Source organism: Anabas testudineus, chromosome 16, assembly GCF_900324465.2.
Source record: "Anabas testudineus chromosome 16, fAnaTes1.2, whole genome shotgun sequence".
In the NCBI taxonomy this organism is placed as follows: Eukaryota; Metazoa; Chordata; class Actinopteri; order Anabantiformes; family Anabantidae; genus Anabas; species Anabas testudineus.
In genome coordinates, this window is record NC_046625.1 from 1,981,913 (window position 1) to 2,001,226 (window position 19,314).

The following is a 19,314-nucleotide window of genomic DNA, read 5'->3' on the forward strand; positions in this document are numbered from 1 at the left end:
TGTTAACCTTCTTCTCTCTCTGCTGAGTGTGTGTTTTCCTTTTGTCTGTCAAAGGGCAGACATTGACTTTCTAGGTGCTGCTTTCCTAATAAGACCCCTCACCCCTGTCCCTTTCGTGCTTGGCTGCCTCCAGCACTTGCACAGTCACCTGAGGTATTCAAATCAGAGGGCCATTAGAGTAGCTGATAGTACAGTGCTTCAATTAACATTGCAAGGTCATTTAACAGTTGCGTGCGTGAATAAGAGAAGAGCAGATAATGGGTTGTGTGGTTGATTGTGGAGCTATTTTACTATCATTAAAATGTTATTGTCATTACACAACTGGCATTATTAAAGTGGAAAATCACCTGTCTTTTTGGAAAATAGAGAGGTTATATACAGAGGTTTCACCAATAAGTAGTTTGAATATAAAAACTGATTTTTATTATTATATTAATTTAATTGCAGGTATTGATTTAACTGTTTTTAGGGTTTTTTTCATTGGTGCTCTTGTTGAATGTTACTGTATTATAAAAAGAGGTGATTCTATTTTCTAATAAATGATCTTAAAAATAGATTCTATATAAAGATCATCTCTTATTTTCAGACCATCACAGCAATATTAATATTTTTGATTGTCAAAGAGTCACATGTTACGTTTGGACTATAAGTACCTGAAGTACCTGAGCAGTCACCGTGTTTCCATGTTTGGAGTTTTCGTTTGAACACTAGAGGAACGGTTCCACTGAACTTTATCTGAGCAGTTTATCAATTCCAGGTAACTCTTGATTTGACTGTTTTGCATGCAGCTCCTGTTTGACACAGACCAAGACTTTTCAATAATTGTATTATGATATGCTCGTTGTCACACAAACTGTCTTTATTTTTTTATTACCATCTGTAAAGAAGCCTGTATTTGTCTTTTTAGTTATTATTATAATTCCTACATCAAACGTTTAAAACAGATGACTTGTAACCAGCAGATGCACTGGTCTCCACTGTATATAGGGACATGCCTTCCACAGGGTCCCACTGTCTCACTACGTATATATATATATATATATATATATATATATATATATATATAATCTATATATATATATATATATATATATGTGACCAGATATAAAGCTACTGTAAACTGTATAGCTAAACATTTTTTTATTTAGTATTTTCTAAAGAACTATAACTGAACATTTTTCATGAGATTTACCTACAGTTTCTGATGCAAATGGAAATAAAAATAAAAGTTATTCTGTCCTGCATAATAACAGAAGAGCGTCCATCTATAAACCTCAGTCCAACAGAGGGGGAGTGGACCTGTACTGAGCTGCTGGATCCTTCTACAGCGTCTCCTCTGAAAACCTTCCACATTACATTCACTGAGTTTCCCTATCCTGTTTCCGGAATTGTACTGAACCATTTAATGCCTCGGTTTCTTTGTGCTTATTTTCTCTCGCTCTCAGTTATGCAGTAGAATACCGCTGCACCCAGGAAGAAAAAACGAAAGCTCAGACTTTGTGTTTCATGTTCCTTTAATGTTTCTGTTTTTTAACAGTGAAGGTTTAATAGAGGTGAACTATAATTTCATAAACTGTTTCTACTTTACAGCTTCATTTCTAAAACCATTCATTCAGCTCAGCTCCTGTTACGTCCTCAGATTATCGCTGATTTCATGAACTGAAAACAGAGAAACAGCAAAATTAGCTTTTAACATTCAGCTGTTGAAAAAGTTTAATAAAAACCTTCACTGACAAAAACATGTGTAAAACATGAAGAGGTGCACATATGAGCAAGATTTAGGGAAATCATGAAGTTACCAAACTCATTTGCTTACAGTGGCAAGAAAAAGTATGGGCACCCTTTGGGATTATGTGGAGTTTTGCATGAATTGGTCATAAAATGGGCTTCGATCTTCATCTGACTCACAACAATACGAAAACACAGTCTGCTTAAAATAATAGTACACAAACATTATATGTTTTCATGTTTTTATTGAACATAATATGTAAACATTGACAGTGCAGGGTGGAAAAAGTATGTGAACCCCTAGCCTAATTACTTCTCCAAGAGCTAATTGGAGCCAGGAGTGAGCCAACCTTGAGTCCAATCAGTGTGATGATATTGGATGTGTTGCTGAAAGCTGTCCTGCCCTTTAAAAACACACTCCAGTTTTGGGTTTACTGGTTTCAAGAAGCACTGCCTGATGTGAACCATGCCTCGCAGAAAAGAGCTCTCAGAAGACCTACGATCAAGAATTGTTGACTTGCATGAAGCTGGGATAGGTTACAAAAGTATCTCCAAAAGCCTTGATGTTCATGTGTCCACGGTAAGACAGACTGTCTACAAATGGAGAAAGTTCAGCACTGTTGCTACTCTCCCTGGGCGTGGTCGTACTGTAAAGATGACTGCAAGAGCACAGCGCAGAATGCTGACTGAGGTAAAGAAGCATCATAGAGTGTCAGCTAAAGACTTACAGAAATCTCTGGCACATGCTAACATTTTAGTTGACATATCTACAAAAAAGAAAACATCAAACAAGACTGATGTTGTTCTTAAATAAACAACATTGTTTATTATTACTGTATTTATTTCTTCAAATACAGTCAATCCCGAACATGATGGTCTTTATGGTGCTTTACAAAAAGCAGAGTCAGCAGTACAACCTCAGATGAATGACTTTATATCTGTGATGCAGGAACTAAAAAAGTTATTTAAAACAAGCAACTGTACTCGGTAGAATTGCTTTTGGAAGCAGAACAGAACTGATCCCAGGTCTTCAGATTTCTAGCATGTTCTTGGGTCCAGGAAGGACATGTGAAAACAGGTCTGGAGCTCAGATGATGCCCCACAAAAACCCATCATCCCTTAGTGATCATGGGAGGACACCACGGAGGAAGCCATTGCTGTCCAAAAAAAATATTGCAGCACGTTTGAAGTTTGCAAAAGAGCACCTGGATGTTCCACAGCACTACTGGCAAAATATTCTGTGGACAGATGGAACCAAAATTGAGTTGTTTGGAAAAAACACACAACACTATGTGTGGAGAAAAAAAGGCACAGCACACCAACATCAAAACCTCATCCCCACTGTAAAACATGGCAGAGGGAGCATCATGGTTTGGGGCTGCTTTGCTGCCTCAGGGCCTGGACGGATTGTTGTCATTGATGGAAAAATTAATTCCAGTTTATCAAGACATTTTGCAGGAAAACGTAAGACCATCTGTCCGAAAACTGAAGCTCCACAGAGGATGGGTGATGCAACAGGACAATGATCCAAAGCATACAAGTAATTCAACAAAAGAATAACTTCAACAGAACAAAATACACTTTCTGGAGTGGCCCAGTCAGAGTCCTGACCTCAACCCGATTGAAATGCTGTGACATGACCTTAAGAGAGCCATTCACACCAGACATCCAAGAATATTGCTACACTGAAACAGTTTTGTGAAGAGGAGTGGTCCAACATTACTCCAGATCATTGTGCAGATCTGATCTGCAACTACAGGAAACGTTTGGTTGAGGTTATTGCTGCCGAAGAAGGGTCAAGCAGTTATTAAGTCCAAAGGTTCACATACTTTCCACCCTGCACTGTGAATGTTTACATGTTATGTTCAATAGAAACATGAAAACATATAATGTTTGTGAACTATTATTTTAAGCAGACTGTGTTTTTGAAGATCGGAGCACATTTTATGACCAATTCATGCAAAAATCCACATAATCCCAAAGGGTTCACACACTTTTTCTTGCCACTGTAGTGGAACATTCATAATGAAGAAGGTTACATTTTTAATATTATTCCATAATGACTGTAACGTCCTGGTTCTGCCTACATTTAGCATCATTACTTTGATTAGGATTCATGAAACAAACATTTAAATTCACCTGTTTGAAAGAGAAACTGGCGACTTGACAGTCACATGGCAAATTCAGCAGGTGGGCCTGGAAACGACCTGAGACAGGAAACAAATATTTAAAATCTACACTAACTAAACTGACTGACAGTCCACAACATTTCCAAGAATCTTAAACATGTACAAGCTGTTAGTAAAATGTGGTGCATAATGATTCCGACGCTCCTGTGTATTCTCACTGTTGTGTAGTGAATCTGCAAAGAGGGAATCGAATCCTCTACAAAATCAAGTGTTTTCTTCATGCTAAGCTTCACTACATTACGTGGTTTACATCAACAAATGTTACTGTTTTACTTTACATACAAAAAATGAATTACAAAGTCTGACTGTTCTGTTCTCTGTGTTCAATGAACATAAACCTGAAAGGATAAAACACAAGACATCTCCTGTTTTATATAAATATATTCACAACCTGTGGTAATTGTGAGAGAACAACTTGTTTAAATTTACTGCACAATCACAGACGTAAAGGTAAGAGAACTCTTGTATTTGTCTGTGTGAGGTCACTGTGGATGTTTTTGTGTTGTGTTAAAGTGCCACACAGCAGCTTTGGGCCTGTGACTGTGCACAGTGGCAGCAGCTGTGGGTAACAGACACCAGCAGTCAACAACAGCACATTCAGAAAGAAGAAGACTGTGTCGGTAAACGGAGATCTACCTTTGAGGACGTGAAGCTTAGTCAGGAGCGCCACATACTTGTCATAATCAATCCCATCTTTAGAGCGATGGTCATGCCACAAAGTTCTGAAAGTTTCTTCATCTAAACTAAAATCTGCAATACAAAGACAGGAAGGGATGAATTCAGACCACTCTACTTAACTGTCATCACCTTCAGTGTGTCAGCAAAGTGTTGGTGTTTAAAACGGATGAGGGATCCAACAAAGGACTCCTCCTTCAGGTTTGTCAGAACTACTCGGTGAGAAATAATAAGAGATCGTGTGTGGAAGAGAAGATTTTCTACCATGAGCAGACAGAGCCTTTTTCAGTTGGGCCTGAGTGAGGGAGGGAGGATTCATCCTTTCGTAGCTCTCCACAGTACTCCCTCCTGATAACAGCCACGAAGTGCTCCAGTTTGAAGAACTCTACCACGTCCAGGTCTCCAGTCTTGTCTGCCTGCAGGTGCTAGTTAAGGAGCTCAAATGAAACCATACAGCTCAATGACTTGGATTTGACAGTCAAATAAAGGACATTAGATATTTCAGCCATTGCATTCAGAATAGGATTGGATATCCTTTTAATACCCGTAGGATCGTAGTGTCTCTGAATCTCTGGCCACCTTCACATTTTTCTAATTAGCTATGCAAATAATGATGATGTGATATTTGGACCTGCCCCAAAAGAAGAAAGCAGCTTTAGAATTCACACCAACAGAGCAGTGAAGAGCGAGTTCACAAAGGATACGTCCATGAGAGTGAGCAGTATGTGAGCAGTCTTTGGACTCAGAGCTAGTTCAGGGAAAATAAAGTGATTATGAGCGTAAACATCTGTCATCCAGCTGATAAGATGATCTTGGTAAATTTAATGGAAATGAACTGACATTTGCCACGAACAGAATAACCACCAGCATTCAGTTTAGCAAGAACATCTTCAGCATTCATCATCTGTTGCAAACAAGAACACATAAAGATCATGTAGGTTACTGCTCCACAGAACAACTCACCTAACCCCGTCATGAATAATTCAGTTTCTAATTCCCCTTTAATATGGTTCTTGTTTCTGCTAACTCTAACACCAGGGGACATTTAGTCAGAAGGTGCATGGTGTTCCCCTCAGTTCTGCATCCTCCATGTGAGTGAATGTTGAGCCCTGTTCTTTAGTAAGTACTCTGGAGATACAGGTTTTCTTCTTAATCTTTTTATCAAAGGTCAAACTGAATAAAATAGTTTACAAAATGTTTTAGTGGAGTTAAGATGTGTGAGACTCTAAGCTGAAATACCTCTGGTCTTCTGTCTTCCTGTAAAACAAAAGGAAGATTTCATGTCAGGACATTAAACCAGCATGTAGGAAATATTCTCCTTTCACTTGCACTTCCTTTCTAGTTAGTACTTACCGATATGCACTTTTCCTCTGGGAATGAATTACACTGCAGCTCAGAGGGCCAGGAAACACCAAAACTGGACATCAAACTCTCACAGCCCTGCTTGGCTTTCTCACAGAACGACCTGCAGGGTTGCTGCACTTCCCCAGCCACACACTCGGGGGCGTACACCCTGCACAGGAAGAGGCGTATGTCCAACGAGCACACAGTCTGCACCATCGAGTTGAAAAAGGACATCTTTGTTACAGCTTCTCTTTGACTTGTGTGTCCCAGAAGATTAGGAGTGATTGTCATGTTGTAGGACAGGCCCTGGCACATGGGTATGGTGATCGGCTCACAGATCCCCCCACTGCTGCTCACACCATACTGCAACAAAAGACAAGTGCCACACAGTCATAGTAGGTCTGATTCCCTTTTGGCCTTTGATAGATTTGTCTCCTTGGTGAGAAACAGTCATTGCATGAATTAGGGGCACAGGAAAAGACTAAGTCCATATGTGGATCTGCAAGCTGATGAATAATGTTTGAATTGTTCTGCCAACTTCCACCACTTCATTAGCTTAGCACTGAGCACTTACTTCAAGACGGTATCATGACACTGCTGAGTTTTGTTTGTGGTCTACCTCACACAAAATTACTGATTTCTTTGCTGGTGTTGTGTTGTTGTCCGTAGGGCATGGATCTTAAAATTAAATGTATATTTATATCATTCATTGCTGATCTACTACTGATCTCTGTGTGTTGCATAGAGACAAGTGCTGCATTAGGAATTAATACCGGCAGAAGCCTGGGTGAGAATAGTTTAATACTTTAACTACATAAACATACACCTGTTTGTTTTGGAGTTGAAGACAGCAGACCTACATTTCCACAGGACTCTGTAGTAAAGGCATCACACTTGAGACGTTCAGGCCAGAGCAAACCAAACTTGTTCATCAGGGACTCACAGCCGGATCGTGCTTGCTCACAGAGAGTTCTGCAGGGGGGCCGAGGTCTTCCTGACACACACTCAGGAGTGTAGACGGAGCACAGGAAAGCCTTCAGATGAGGGGAGCACTGAACCTTTACAAGAGGATCAAACTGATGGATTTCCAGACCTGCATCCTCCTGAGTTTTGTGGCCTAGAACATTGGGCAGCACAGTCTCTGTGTAGGACAAACCTGAGCAGAGAGGCACAGTGATTGTCTGACATGTTGCAGGAGGGGCTGAAGTAACAGAACTGGAGTGTTGACCCTGGATGAACAGAAACAAATATCGTCAAATAAGCGTATAAAGTGTTTCTTTCTGTAGCCCTCGCCAACTGCAAGTGCTTCAAAGTCAAGCAGCTTGTATGTGTGTCCTTCCAGGACAATGAGCTCCTGGTGGACCAACTTTAAGATAAGTAGGTCGACATAAAGACTGACAGGACAGCAAATCATAACATGATGTCCTGGTTATTCAGTACTAACCTGTACACAGTTAGACTCTGGTAAAGCTTCACATCGAAGCCTCGCTGGCCATAACAAGCTCTTTGCTTTGAGGGTAGACTCACAGTCTGTCTTGACCTTCTCACAGAGAGCTCTGCACGGCTTCACCCGGCTGTCGTCCTCCGAGCTGCATTCAGGAACAACGACGCGGCACATAACTGTGGCGACTTCTGGGGAACAGGCTGTCTCCACAATTTGACCAATCTGCTGCAGGGTGAAGCCTGAAACTCCACTTGGATGGAGGGTGGTGGTGTATCCCACACCTTGACAAAAGCTGGCTGTTACTGGCTTGCACTTTGAATTCTCATCTGTCCTGCTATGAACCTGCTGAAGAGACAGCAGCAATCCTAAAAGCACCGAGACCAACTGCTTCATGGCTCTTAGTAATGATGAAAACCGCCCTGTACTGTTTCACAAAGCCTTTGGAGGGTCTGGTTTGACACCAGTGTGTCTCTGTTGAGCTTAGGAGGTGGAGTACGAGTCCACGAATGGAACTTCACAAACAAGGTACTGATTTAGGACCACTGGTGAAGCAACATTTCAATAACAAGCTAAACTCAAACTGAGAGACAAGCTGGTCTCAGAGCAGCAGACAGAAGGAGCTCAACATCTGGTTTGGATTTGGTGCTTTTTTTGTGCCCTACGGGGGCCAGAATCTGTGGCACAAAGTTGGCTTTATGGGTGGAAACTTTTCCAATAGGATGACGAAAACAAAGTGTTAACATGTTGTATGTTAAAAACAACAGCTCCACTTCTTTGGAACTGCATCATACATTTCACTGTTCTCCATCTTTTGCACAACTGCATCACTTTTCTTCCTGAAAGGTACCAGATTCACCTTGATCAGCATGCCTGAAGGTGAAGAACATCTAAATACTAATTATCCATAGATGAAAACATGGACTAAAGGCTCAATGTTATGTTATGACACATTTTTATAGTTGCACAAAATAGAAGATTTTCTAAAAAGCAAAAAGAATTTATTTGGTTTATTTCTTTGTATTATTTCAAATACAGTAAATCCCGAACATGATGGTCTTCATGGTGCTTTACAAAAAGCAGAGTCAGCAGTTAAATAAAATCTTTAAAAAGTACAACCTCAGATGAATGACTTTATATCTGTAATGCAGGAACTAAAAAAAATATTTTAAAACAAGCTACTGTACTCGGTAGATTTGCTGTTGGAAGCAGAACAGAACTGATCCCAGGTCTTCAGATTTCTAGCATGTTCTTGGGTCCAGGAAGGACATGTGAAAACAGGTCTGGAGCTCAGATGATGCCCCACAAAAACCCATCATCCCTTAGTGCTCATCATTCAAAATGATTAAAAACAAAAAGCTAAGATCTAAATCACTGTAAGATTGAGGACACCTTCTATCTTAATCTTTCATTTTCCAGAGCTGTGCGACTCTATCCACAAGGCTTCTGAGCCACAAGCACAAAGTTTCTTGGAGAAAAGTTTGGGTCGAAGAGCGGAACCAGCTGAGATTCCACACCTGCAGAAAGAAGAGGCTTCAGTCAGAACTGGATAAGAATAAGACGAAGAAGCTTGGTGAGATTTCTGCTCACCGTTCTCCTGCAGGTAGATGATCCTGTCCAGAAGCACCAGAGTCTCCACCACAGGGGCCAGCAGCAGGGCCAAGCTGAAGTACACCACCACCCTGCCCTGCTGCTTCAACAGAGCCTCCACTCGCTCCAGGTCCAGAGGCAACTCAGGAGGCAGGCCGACACGAGCCAGACCCAGACGAGCGTACCTGGCACGTAGATGAAAGAGACAGTTCATTTACCTCAGTTTGAGATAAAAGAATGAACCATAACTAAAAACCTCCTCTTTTGGCTCAGTGGTTTTATTCCACTTATCTGATAACTTATACAATGAATAAAAATCTATAATTATGGGGGATCATATTAAAGATGATGTGGGGGTAGGCAGTGAGATGAACTGGCTTTAATTAGCACCAATCTCCACCAGGAATTACTTACTTTGTTAATGAATAAATCATTTGGTTGTGTAAAGCTGCTTTGTGACAATGTCAATTGTAAAAAGCGCTCTACAAATAAAATTGAATTGAATTGAATTGAATATTCACTTAACTATAATAAACATGGTAGTTTGACTATGAAAAAATAGGGCAACTAAATCACACAAGTTGACTTCAGCTCTAGTTCAAACAGTGCAAACATTATTTGCTGAAGTTCATTTATTTAGATAACACAACGCGTTATCAGGTAAACTGGAGGTTTGGCACCTGCAGCATTCACTCACTCTGTAAAGGGTAATAAATGGGCTTTCTTTATGGTCTGGATTCCTGCCCTGCGTAGATCCGGCCTTGTGTCTCTGATGAACGTTTCCAGCATCGCCCGGTAACAGTGGGTCCTTAGTAACTGGCTCCCCTCCCTGAGCCTCCGTACATAGTCCTCCACAGCGTGACACGCCCCCTCCCGTGCCTTGTAGGACAGCTGATGTCCTGGTAATCGCTGCACCCAGGAGCTCATCGGGTAGCCGAACTCAGTGTGAATCAATTCTTGACCCGGCGATGGTGAAGCAGGAGGCTGAACCAGTCCTGGAGGGGTGGGGTTTTCTTTGGTTGTGATCTTCATGTAGCAACACGCCACAGAGGTGATGGCGCGAACGTGAGGGCAGTTGACAAAGTGGCGGAGGAGGGTGGCGCTGAGGTCGCCGCAGGCGTGAAGTCCAGTGAGGACAAAGTCTGGACAATCTCGCAGGTCATTTTCCTCCTGAGGGACAGGCTGGACACATGTACAGCTGTTTTTAGCCGGCTCGTTTGTAGTCAAGTGCTCTTGTGATGTCATTTCAAAGTCCTGTGAGCGAGCGTCACAGTCTGTGGGGCCAGGAGGTGATGAAGTCTGGGCCACGTCTGCCTGACCTTTAGAGCCCCGCAGCTTTTTTTTGCTCGGCCCAGACGGAGTTGGAGGACTTTCACTGACACAGCGTACACTACTCAGTTGCTTGATAAAAGCCTCCCATGATGCCTTGGGGTTTACCCAGCCGGTGACATGGCGGGGAGAAGACTGCGTTACTGCAAGTTGAGAGGAGCGGTTCTAGGAAGAAGAAAAACGATTTGATTTCAGTGTTGATGGCTTCATAGCTACTGCTGATGAATTCATCCCATCATCTAATAAGGAGATTCTAAATGTTATGGTTGTGTTTGCTTCCTTCATGTGACCTAAAATCAGTTATTCCAGTTTTAATTTAACTCTTGAATAACTGTACAGCTAGTTAGAGTGCAACATTTCAACTCTACGTTTCCTGCTTTGACTCACAGAAAGTCAAGTTTAACTTTGAGTCCATCAAGTTTACAGATGCGGTGTATCTGACACAGACTGGAAGTGAAAAGTATAAACAGGCAGCCACTGAGAAGTCAATCTACCACAGGCTTTAATTTAGTATTAGTCTCTGGACTGATGCTGTGTTCAGTAAACCACCAACCTTTTTCTGCTTTTCCTTCTCCAAGACCCACATTAACTGCCCGTCAAACTTAGACGCCATAGCAACCAGGTTGTGATCAGCTTCAATAGCAGTGACAGACAGACCAAGCCCAAACGACAGGAAACGAGTCAGGTGACCCTGTTCAGTGCAGAGCAGAGGAGAAAACTCACTGGTTCATACATTTTTACATTTAAGTGACAATTTAAATGTTAAATGTATTTTTGAAGTATGTATCTTAATGAATAAAGCAGGAGATACAGTACATAATGCTCTATCTCCCGCTTTGTTTATTAGAGCTCATGTAAAAGATGCAAAACAATCACAAAGTGATACCGTACATTAAACAACCAAAGGGAGATGAAATACCTGTCCAGAGCCTACATCCACCACTCTGTAGCACTCAGTCTGGTCACAAAGTTGTTTCACCAGCTGGGATTAAAGAAAAAACAGAAACACTCATCAGAAAGACACGTCCATGTTCTTAATTTACCTTCAAATAGATATAATATAGAAATAAGAAGTCAGGTACCATGCCCAGCTTGCGAATCTCATGCTGTTTCTTGGGTTTGACGTGTTTCCTGAAGATGTGCCCCAGCAGCGAGCTCTGACTCTGGTTTTCTATGAACTCCTCAGGCTTCACTGAGGTGGTGGCCTTTGATCTCTGCTCCCTGCACTCTCTGGGAAACGCCAAAGCATGAGCTGTGGCACGGAAAGCCAAAAGGGAGAGGGGCCAAACCGAAGGATATCTGCAATGACAAAGCCTCTGTGGTTATTACAAGTAAAGGCTAAGGATAGATGTTAATAATCATACATTAGTAGTTTCAGAATTGATATTACTGCTTTATGTAAGGGAGACTAGAAGAAAGTGTATGATTCATCATTTGATTTATGAGCCACTGTTTTCTAATGTGTTCAGCAAAGAGTCTCATAAAGTGATGTCAGCTTGTTTTGCTGCCTCCATGTGGCCAAAAATAGATAAAGACAGATAAATTTCACTCAACGTGCTTGTACTGTTAACTGGTAAAGTTAAACCTTCGCTGTGATAGGATGCAGCAGTTAACTCGCCTCAATTCATGTTTACTATGAGCACAAATAAAACATAATTCCTTATTTGCTCTCAGACTTTACAATAACAAACTTAACTGCTTGTTCCCGATAAGAAACTGAGCAGAAATACCCACTCCTGTAAGGCTTGGATATATTGCTCTGTTTAATGCTTCACGCTCATGTCTCCTACTTTACTTTGTCAGTTTAAGGTCGACTTTTTTATTTTTCTATAGTTTTAAATCTGGTTGTACCTTCTGTCTCCATGTGCAGCGTCCAGTAAAAAGTCTGCAACCTGTGGATATGACAGGTCCTGCAGCACAGGCTGCCATGAGCTGGGTAACGTGTGCCACAGATCTTCAGTGAAGAATTCCTGTGAGAAAAAGTCAAACTGACCTGATCAGAAAGGACTGACTGTGTATAAAGATCTCTTCAACACATGCACCATACTACAGATGGCAGCTTTGCTGTGTTTTGCAGTCACAGCTGTTTTTCCAGAGTGTGACACCTGCTGCAAAGATATCTGTGATTTGATTTAACAACTTTCCATCTAACAAGTTTCTCATTCTAATAATTCAGCCTCGGATCAGAAACAAAGACTTTACTGCTGCACATGAGTTTATTTAACTACCTACTGACACTCCAACACCAAACACTGTGAAACCAGCTTTTAGGATGAACACTTCTCAATGCACACCTTAAAATTCACAATTAAATTTGCAATTAAATCAATAAGGTGGAAGGTTTGTTGCTGGGGAAGCTCCAGGTAACAGTGATAAATAAAATCATTGTTTGTTTTCAAATTCCCTGCTGATATTAAGTCGAAGGCTGCTAACTCGAAGTTTGTCATGTAGCTGTAGATACGTACAATGATGTAGGAGTCGGACAGGTGGCTGTAGAGAGACAGAAACGTGGTGAGACTTCTCGCCAGCTCTCTCTGTTGTTCCGAAGACAAACCTGTTGTAAACATTTCACCATCTTTAGCAGGGACCGACAGGTAGGCTAATGCTAACGTGAGTTAGGTTAGCTTATTAACGCTACGGTATTTTCCCATGTGTGTCGACGTGTGTCCAAAATACGAGATTAAATAAACACGGGCATTTGTGAATTCGCTTTTAAATTGGACATTTGTAACGAAAATAACGTGCTGTTCATTTTAAAAAAGGTTGTTGTGTTGACGGTTAGCCTCTGGTTAGCAACTGTAGCTAGTTCACTGTAACTTTCATGTTAGCTGTCGATGCGTTTAAGTACTCTCCGAAATTTAATTACTTAACTTTATTGGTCAAGTATTCCCAACAGTGGTGGAAGAAGTGATTCTATGTTTTATTTAATACATTCATATTTAAAGTTTAAAAGAAAAAACTAAATACTGTCTTAAAAGTAACAAATTCTGAATGTGAAACATTAAGTTAAAGTACAAATGTATTATGTCAAATACAAGAAAGTACTTTTTATACAGTATGGCTCATTTCAGAATAATCCATATCATATTCCTGGATTCGAATTATTAACAAATTAATATATGTAACACTTGAATTTCTCAGCTTCTTATGGTTGAGTAATTTTAATGTCATTTCGTTGTTGTGATTACCAAATGTTTTGAATGTAATAATTATATATTTGATTTTGCACTGCTTAATGTAGCTGCTGAGTAGCTTGTACATTTTTCACTGTTGATCAGTAAACTTTTGTGATTATACATTTATTATTATTATTGTTATTCATTATTGCATTGCATTATTAATATCTTATAAAATAACTTTAATGTGACATGAATGATAAGTTTAATTCGATATACCCATAGTTTGGATTTTCCCAACTTTTGAGTGTCCATGAACTCAGCATGACCCGGATGTGGTTTGTTTTGAGCAGGAGGGAGTGTGTGAACCAAAATGTGCTGCAGGTCTGGTTTTATATTTCACAAGTTATTTTCAGAGATTTCCTAATCCGTAATGTATCGCTAGGCACCACATGTATTCACAAACACGTTGAGATAAAAGTTTCCTATAAATAGCATTTAGCATTAGCTAGCGCCTAGCTAACTTCAGCTCACTGTTAAAGTGAAACATCCGCAAGCTAACAGTCAAATGTAGCTAGCTGTCGATTTTCGAGCCAGTTCTGTCAATAATTCTGTATTAACTTCGTTTATATGTGGTTTTGAGTTAGTGTCATGTAATCACACTGTAATGGGTAAAATAACGCCAGTATATGTTGTTTTATGTCATAGAAATTAACTGTAATCAGACATGTAAATTATGGGAACCCCTATGTTTCCGGGTTTTAGCATAAAGCTACTGTATTAGCCAGATGTAAGTGTTTTTGTCTCCAGTAAGCCCTGTAAAATAAAATAGCATTATCAACCTACTAATGTGTGTTCAGGGTTTATAACATTGTTTGTGTTGCAGGACGATGCTTTCAGTTTGGCTTCAGCTGATGCAGACGGGACGACACAACACTCTGGACTGTTGATGAGAACCAAACGAGCAAATCTCCAGAACAGTTTTTGTGAAAGTGCCTTGAGGAATTTGTGCTTTTCACGTCTTCTGGACAGCGACCACCACCATGTCAGACATTAGCATCAACATAAGCTTTTCTAATGATCCTCCACCTCAGAGAACTGTAACAGAAAAACGCAAAAGGATAAACAGGAGGTTTCGTAAAAAGCAGCAACATTTCCGGCAAGAAAGGAATAATCGCACACACGGCCACAGTGGACAGTCCAGTTATGACCAAAATCCTCTCCACAATGGAGAAGCTTCAAAGCATCCACCACTTTTTAGTTTACCTCATGCAGACACAATAACCAGTGCTTCTCACTGTAGCTCCAGACCTTCAAAACCCACATGCACCCTGCCTTCCTGGACTCCCACTGTGAATACCAAAGGCAACCATGAGAAGTCAAAGGAATCAGTGAAAACAAAATCAGCAACCACCAACCCTGGCCCCTCAGCATCAAGCAGCCATAAAGTCGCCCCCACTAAGTACCTCGCTATCGACTGTGAGATGGTGGGTACGGGACCAAAGGGGAGCATCAGCCAGCTCGCACGCTGCAGTATAGTGTCCTACGAAGGAGATGTAGTTTATGATAAGTTCATCAAACCCTCCGTGCCTGTTACTGACTACCGCACACGATGGAGTGGAATCCGCTATAGTGACCTTATTAAGGCCACGCCGTATTCTCAGGCCAGGAAGGAGGTAAGAAAATAACTTGAAACAGGTCATTCTTTGAATAAGCATGTATTGTTTTTTCTTGCATGTCTTCCATTGTCCCTACTACAATATAATAATAAAACCTAATGTAAAGAAACAAACAATGTGACCAGGATGTTGAACATCATGGAGAACAGCTCCAACATCCTCTCCACAGCTGCTGGTCAAACAGCAGAGCAGCTTTAGTCAGAGACTAAAGTCAGAGGAAAGGTACAGGGAGTCATTCCTGCCAACAGCCTTCACCCTGTACAACGACTATATTCAGACAGTAAAGTGCTCTGCTCCAAACTAGCTAGTAACATATTCATTAATTCATTATTTTGTAATAAATGCATTTCTGCATTCCACAGTCATCTCAACATACAACTGCACAGAATGCTTAAAAGTTTCCTGTTTTGTCCTTAGATTTAACTGTGCAATTTCTTTTCCATTTCTGTTGGATGTGTATTTATTTTCCTGTGTTATTACCATCATCGTCTGCGTGTGTATGTATGTTTCTCTGTGTAATTGCTACGGCAACACCTACATTTCCTTCTGGGATTATTGAACGATCTATCCAGTCATCTAAAATGTAAATGTACGCTAGCTGCCAGCTGCTTTTGTTTTCAGTATTTATCGGCATGTGAAGCTCCATGTTCTTTTTAGAGGTGGCTGCCAATTAATCATTCAATCTATACAAAAAAATATAGTCATTGCAAGTTTCTAAAAGCTTCCGACTACCAGGTAACACCACTGCTGCTTCTTTAAAGTTATTGGCAGTTAATAAGCAGCTCTGGTGCATTACTGCTGCTCAATGCTCAGAACTTGGTCATGAAAAAAAAAAATTCCTGATTAGCTTGTTTGACAGTTTGTTAATTAAAACGTAGACAGACTGAACCGGAGCGGTAGAAAGGAGACTGTTGATCAGAAAAGAATGAAGACTATCACCTTACACTGTGAGGAAACATCACTATCTTCTGACTTGTAGAGACAAAAATGATTAAAAAAATAGTAAATTAGTAATTGATAATAGAAATGATGTGTTAGGTGCAGCTCTACAACAGATTATGTTGTGTATTTTTGATGTAAATGTGCAGTGTGTGGTGCTAATGTTTCTTGGTTTGACCTTTTCTTTTTAACCTTGTGTCTTTATTTCTGTCTTTTGGGAAAAACATCATTTTTTATTCATGTTGTAGCTGCATTAAGCAGCAAAGTACACAGGGTCAGACTGGCAAGCTGCTATTTGTAATTCATAGTAGTTTTTCCCATATTGTTCACTGCCAAAATACAACATTAGGTTCCTCAGTGAATTCAGCCACAGGAAAATAGTCCAACAGTGTTTTATTGATGAAAATAAAATGTTAAATCCTTACTTATTTAACCTTCGTCCATCTGTCACAGTATTTTGGCAGCTTATACTGTCCAACCTTTATGGCTCAGTGAATTAAATGAGTTCTGTTTTGGACCTGTAGATATTGAGGCTGCTGATGGGGAAGGTGGTGATTGGCCACGCTATCCACAATGACTTCAAGGTCCTCAGTTACTCCCATCCCGCTGCCATGACCAGAGACACTTCTCGAATCCCTCTGCTCAACCTGAAGGCCGGCTTTTCTGTGAATGAGTGTGCATCACTGAAGAGGCTCACCAAGGCCATCTTCAACCGTGACATCCAGGTAGGAGGAGACCTCAGCTTAAATTCTTATTTCACCAAACCATCAGAGAGAAAAAACAGTTGAAAATCAAAGGATTGGTGAGAGTCAGTGTTTGATTAGAAAGGCTACGTTCATCATGATGCTGACCTCGTCCTCTCTGTGTCCTCAGACTGGGAAGAAGGGTCACTCTTCTGTGGAGGACGCTCAAGCTACGATGGAGCTTTACAAAGTGGTGGAGGAGGAGTGGGAGAGGAGGCTCACCTCTAAACCACCATTAACTCAGTGAATAACAGTCATAACATTAGTTTCTGTGAACATTTTTTGCTGCAGGTTTGAATAAACTGACTCACTGCAGAGTTACAGGTTCAACCTCCTTAAGCTACATGTGAATGAAGGAATCAGGGACCCTGTGTGTGCTCACTCTGACGACTGGAAACAAGTGTACTCGTTTCATGGATGAAGAATATCATCACTCTCTGGTCAGAGACTTGGCTGTGACTGTTTTAAACAGTGGAAATGTTTCTCAGGGTTTGTTCTGTAGGTCACTGGTGCTGCTGCCACTAGAGGGCAGCCACGTGTTGATTCCAACAAAACTACATCATGGAAACATCCCAAAGTACCAAAAAACATTTTTATCTCCCACCTGTGTTTTTAAATCACGTCACCCAGAGTCATCTTCTCATCATTTGAATAAGACATTTAAACCTGTCAGTGCTGATTTGTTGTTTCGTTAAGTTTCACTAAACATTTTAGATGAACGCATGGTTCAACTTCCATCAACCACTGATGTTCTCCAGCTGATTTTAGAAGTACTGAGGTGCATGAGTATATGTGGTCTTCATGGATAAGACTTTTTTTGACCAATAACCAGTTCTTAAATATAAAAAAATTACAAAAGGAGAACAGACACTGTATTTCATCTATGATCTTCATCTAAAACAAAGAATCTAGAAATTTCAAAATAAAAGTTAACAGTCACTGATTTGCACTAAAATGGAAACTAAGTGCTAACAAGCAAGCACAGAGTCAGTAATAGTGAATCAGCTATTTGGGAAATGGTAATGTGCACTGTTACAGCACTTTTACTCTGCTATGCAGCGTCAGGTTTACAGGTTTTACGTCATCATTGAACATCTTCTACAGTGAGTGAGAATTGGCAGGTAATCTGATGTAAGTATTTTAATTGAATTGTGCAGTTTTAAGTTAACAGACAGACAGTTTAAGGTTTATTGTACTGAGAGTTCTTATGCATCAGTGTAACACATTAGTAACATAACACAGCAGCCTTCAGTATAAGTATATGGTTAAATCAAAGTCTCACTCAAACTGAACAGTATGACCTTCATGAAGGGAGGATTTAATGCAGCACTGCTCTGTCACACTTTAGATTGTGTAATGAGACAAATCATCTGGGTTTTAGTTTAACATTTGAATATGTACTGTCTTTGTGTTTTGGGCTGGATTATCACATACAAATACAGACTTGTCTTAAATCATTTTAGAATTCTTAAAGTCATGTCATTCCTTGTGTTTTTGTATTTTAATCATCAGCCATGCACATATCCTCATGGTGCAGCAGCTGTTACATCTATTATTTTCCATTTTAATTATTATGATCACTTATTTAAGCCAAGGGGTGTCATACAGAGCTGAACCATCTTTTCCCCATTTTGTCCAGGACCAACATCCGTCCTCAGAACTCATCAACAGCTGTATCATCATCTTTGCTCTTCGCCAGTGGCCGTATTACAGTCTGGTGTAAACACACTGTGCTTCCCTCGTCTCACATGGCTTTACTTCCTGTATCTTCTGGCAAATGTTTCTTCTTAAAGTAGAATTAATTTTCCTTCTGTGAATTGAACATCACTGTATTAATTAGACAGTATTAAAAAGCTCCAGCAGACAAATGGTGGCACAGAGAAGCTCATTAAAGAAAAAGAAATGCACTAAACCTCTGAGGCAACGCTCTGCACCAACACTAGCAGGATAGCAGGGATTCACCACCATGTTCTGGGTTTAAATCAGCACCAATTAGAAGTGTCTAGAAATCAAATGGAGGTGTTAATTCCTTAGTTGAAGTTGTGTGAGACTGGAGTACATCTGCACATGTCTGAATCCAATGCAGCGATTGTTCTGTCAAGAGTGAGGCGTCCTGAAGTGAAGAACAGTCCCGTGTCCGTGTCTTTGTCTGCTGACTAACAGGCAGCTGGAAACAACAATATCACCACACAGGATGCCAAAGCATCTGATGGCCACCGCCTAAGGAGCTGGCAGCAGAGGCAGGAATCTCCTGTGCTAGAAATTCTTAAGCTGTGAACTCCACAGAGCTTTAGATACTCCGAAGAAGAGAGGAGAAACTGCACAGTAGAAATCTGTCACCACGGCTAGAAAGTGGAATTGGCTGATAATTAAAAGCCTTTGTTAACATGAATAGACCAAGTTAAGAAAGGCCTCCAGTGTGCTCAGTGTGCCACTTCTTCCCTCTGTTTAAAGACTGCTGTGGTCTGGCAGGTGAGCACAGTACTGCTGCTTGTACTTTAAAGGTCAGTTCACCCAAATTAAAACAACATTTTCTCATTT

The 19,314-nt window shown here is 40.6% G+C and overlaps 3 protein-coding genes across 6 annotated transcripts; 1 reads left to right on the top strand and 2 right to left on the bottom strand.

Annotated features, from left to right (window-relative positions):
* Positions 1-1,505: 1,505 nt before the first annotated feature.
* LOC113169888 lies at positions 1,506-7,858 on the bottom strand. The gene is made up of 10 exons (XM_026371658.1): positions 7,381-7,858; positions 6,797-7,165; positions 5,946-6,299; positions 5,832-5,849; positions 5,433-5,496; positions 5,297-5,340; positions 4,857-5,008; positions 4,554-4,667; positions 3,868-3,935; positions 1,506-1,659 (listed from the first exon to the last, which is right to left on the bottom strand). Coding segments are annotated over exons 1-8 (1,395 nt in total). The 5' UTR covers positions 7,774-7,858; the 3' UTR covers positions 1,506-1,659; positions 3,868-3,935; positions 4,554-4,666.
* A 530-nt stretch (positions 7,859-8,388) lies between these two features.
* rrnad1 (ribosomal RNA adenine dimethylase domain containing 1) lies at positions 8,389-13,135 on the bottom strand. Its single transcript, XM_026371657.1, has 8 exons — positions 12,762-13,135; positions 12,148-12,266; positions 11,379-11,595; positions 11,216-11,278; positions 10,850-10,987; positions 9,665-10,461; positions 8,968-9,152; positions 8,389-8,894 (listed from the first exon to the last, which is right to left on the bottom strand). Exons 1-8 carry the CDS (start codon positions 12,861-12,863, stop codon positions 8,809-8,811), a joined length of 1,707 nt encoding a protein of 568 aa, XP_026227442.1. The 5' UTR covers positions 12,864-13,135; the 3' UTR covers positions 8,389-8,808.
* Positions 12,677-18,626, top strand: isg20l2 (interferon stimulated exonuclease gene 20-like 2). 4 transcript variants are annotated; one of them, XM_026371661.1, is made up of 4 exons: positions 12,677-12,807; positions 14,299-15,088; positions 16,555-16,755; positions 16,904-18,626. In XM_026371661.1, exons 2-4 carry the CDS (start codon positions 14,456-14,458, stop codon positions 17,018-17,020), a joined length of 951 nt encoding a protein of 316 aa, XP_026227446.1. In that variant the 5' UTR covers positions 12,677-12,807; positions 14,299-14,455; the 3' UTR covers positions 17,021-18,626. The 4 variants fall into 4 exon arrangements, with proteins under 4 accessions (XP_026227446.1, XP_026227444.1, XP_026227445.1 ...); XM_026371659.1 differs by having other exon boundaries at positions 12,754-12,890; XM_026371660.1 differs by lacking the exon at positions 12,677-12,807 and adding an exon at positions 13,698-13,796.
* Positions 18,627-19,314: the final 688 nt, after the last annotated feature.

What these genes read in the sequence shown, in the direction of transcription:
- LOC113169888 (XM_026371658.1), bottom strand. Translation starts at nt 7,773, where the DNA reads ATGAAGCAGTTGGTCTCGGTGCTTTTAGGATTGCTGCTGTCTCTTCAG. An exon ending in CAGAGTCTAACTGTGTACAG is followed by an intron (nt 7,166 to 7,380) that starts GTTAGTACTGAA and finishes CTGTTCATCCAG; the next exon opens with GGTCAACACTCCAGTTCTGT. An exon ending in TTATTCTGTTCGTGGCAAAT is followed by an intron (nt 5,341 to 5,432) that starts GTCAGTTCATTT and finishes TCCCTGAACTAG; the next exon opens with CTCTGAGTCCAAAGACTGCT.
- rrnad1 (XM_026371657.1), bottom strand. Translation starts at nt 12,863, where the DNA reads ATGTTTACAACAGGTTTGTCTTCGGAACAACAGAGAGAGCTGGCGAGA. An exon ending in GCTGCACATGGAGACAGAAG is followed by an intron (nt 11,596 to 12,147) that starts GTACAACCAGAT and finishes TTGTCATTGCAG; the next exon opens with ATATCCTTCGGTTTGGCCCC. An exon ending in CATCTACCTGCAGGAGAACG is followed by an intron (nt 8,895 to 8,967) that starts GTGAGCAGAAAT and finishes TTCTTTCTGCAG; the next exon opens with GTGTGGAATCTCAGCTGGTT.
- isg20l2 (XM_026371661.1), top strand. Translation starts at nt 14,456, where the DNA reads ATGTCAGACATTAGCATCAACATAAGCTTTTCTAATGATCCTCCACCT. An exon ending in ATTCTCAGGCCAGGAAGGAG is followed by an intron (nt 15,089 to 16,554) that starts GTAAGAAAATAA and finishes TTGGACCTGTAG; the next exon opens with ATATTGAGGCTGCTGATGGG. An exon ending in TCTTCAACCGTGACATCCAG is followed by an intron (nt 16,756 to 16,903) that starts GTAGGAGGAGAC and finishes CTGTGTCCTCAG; the next exon opens with ACTGGGAAGAAGGGTCACTC.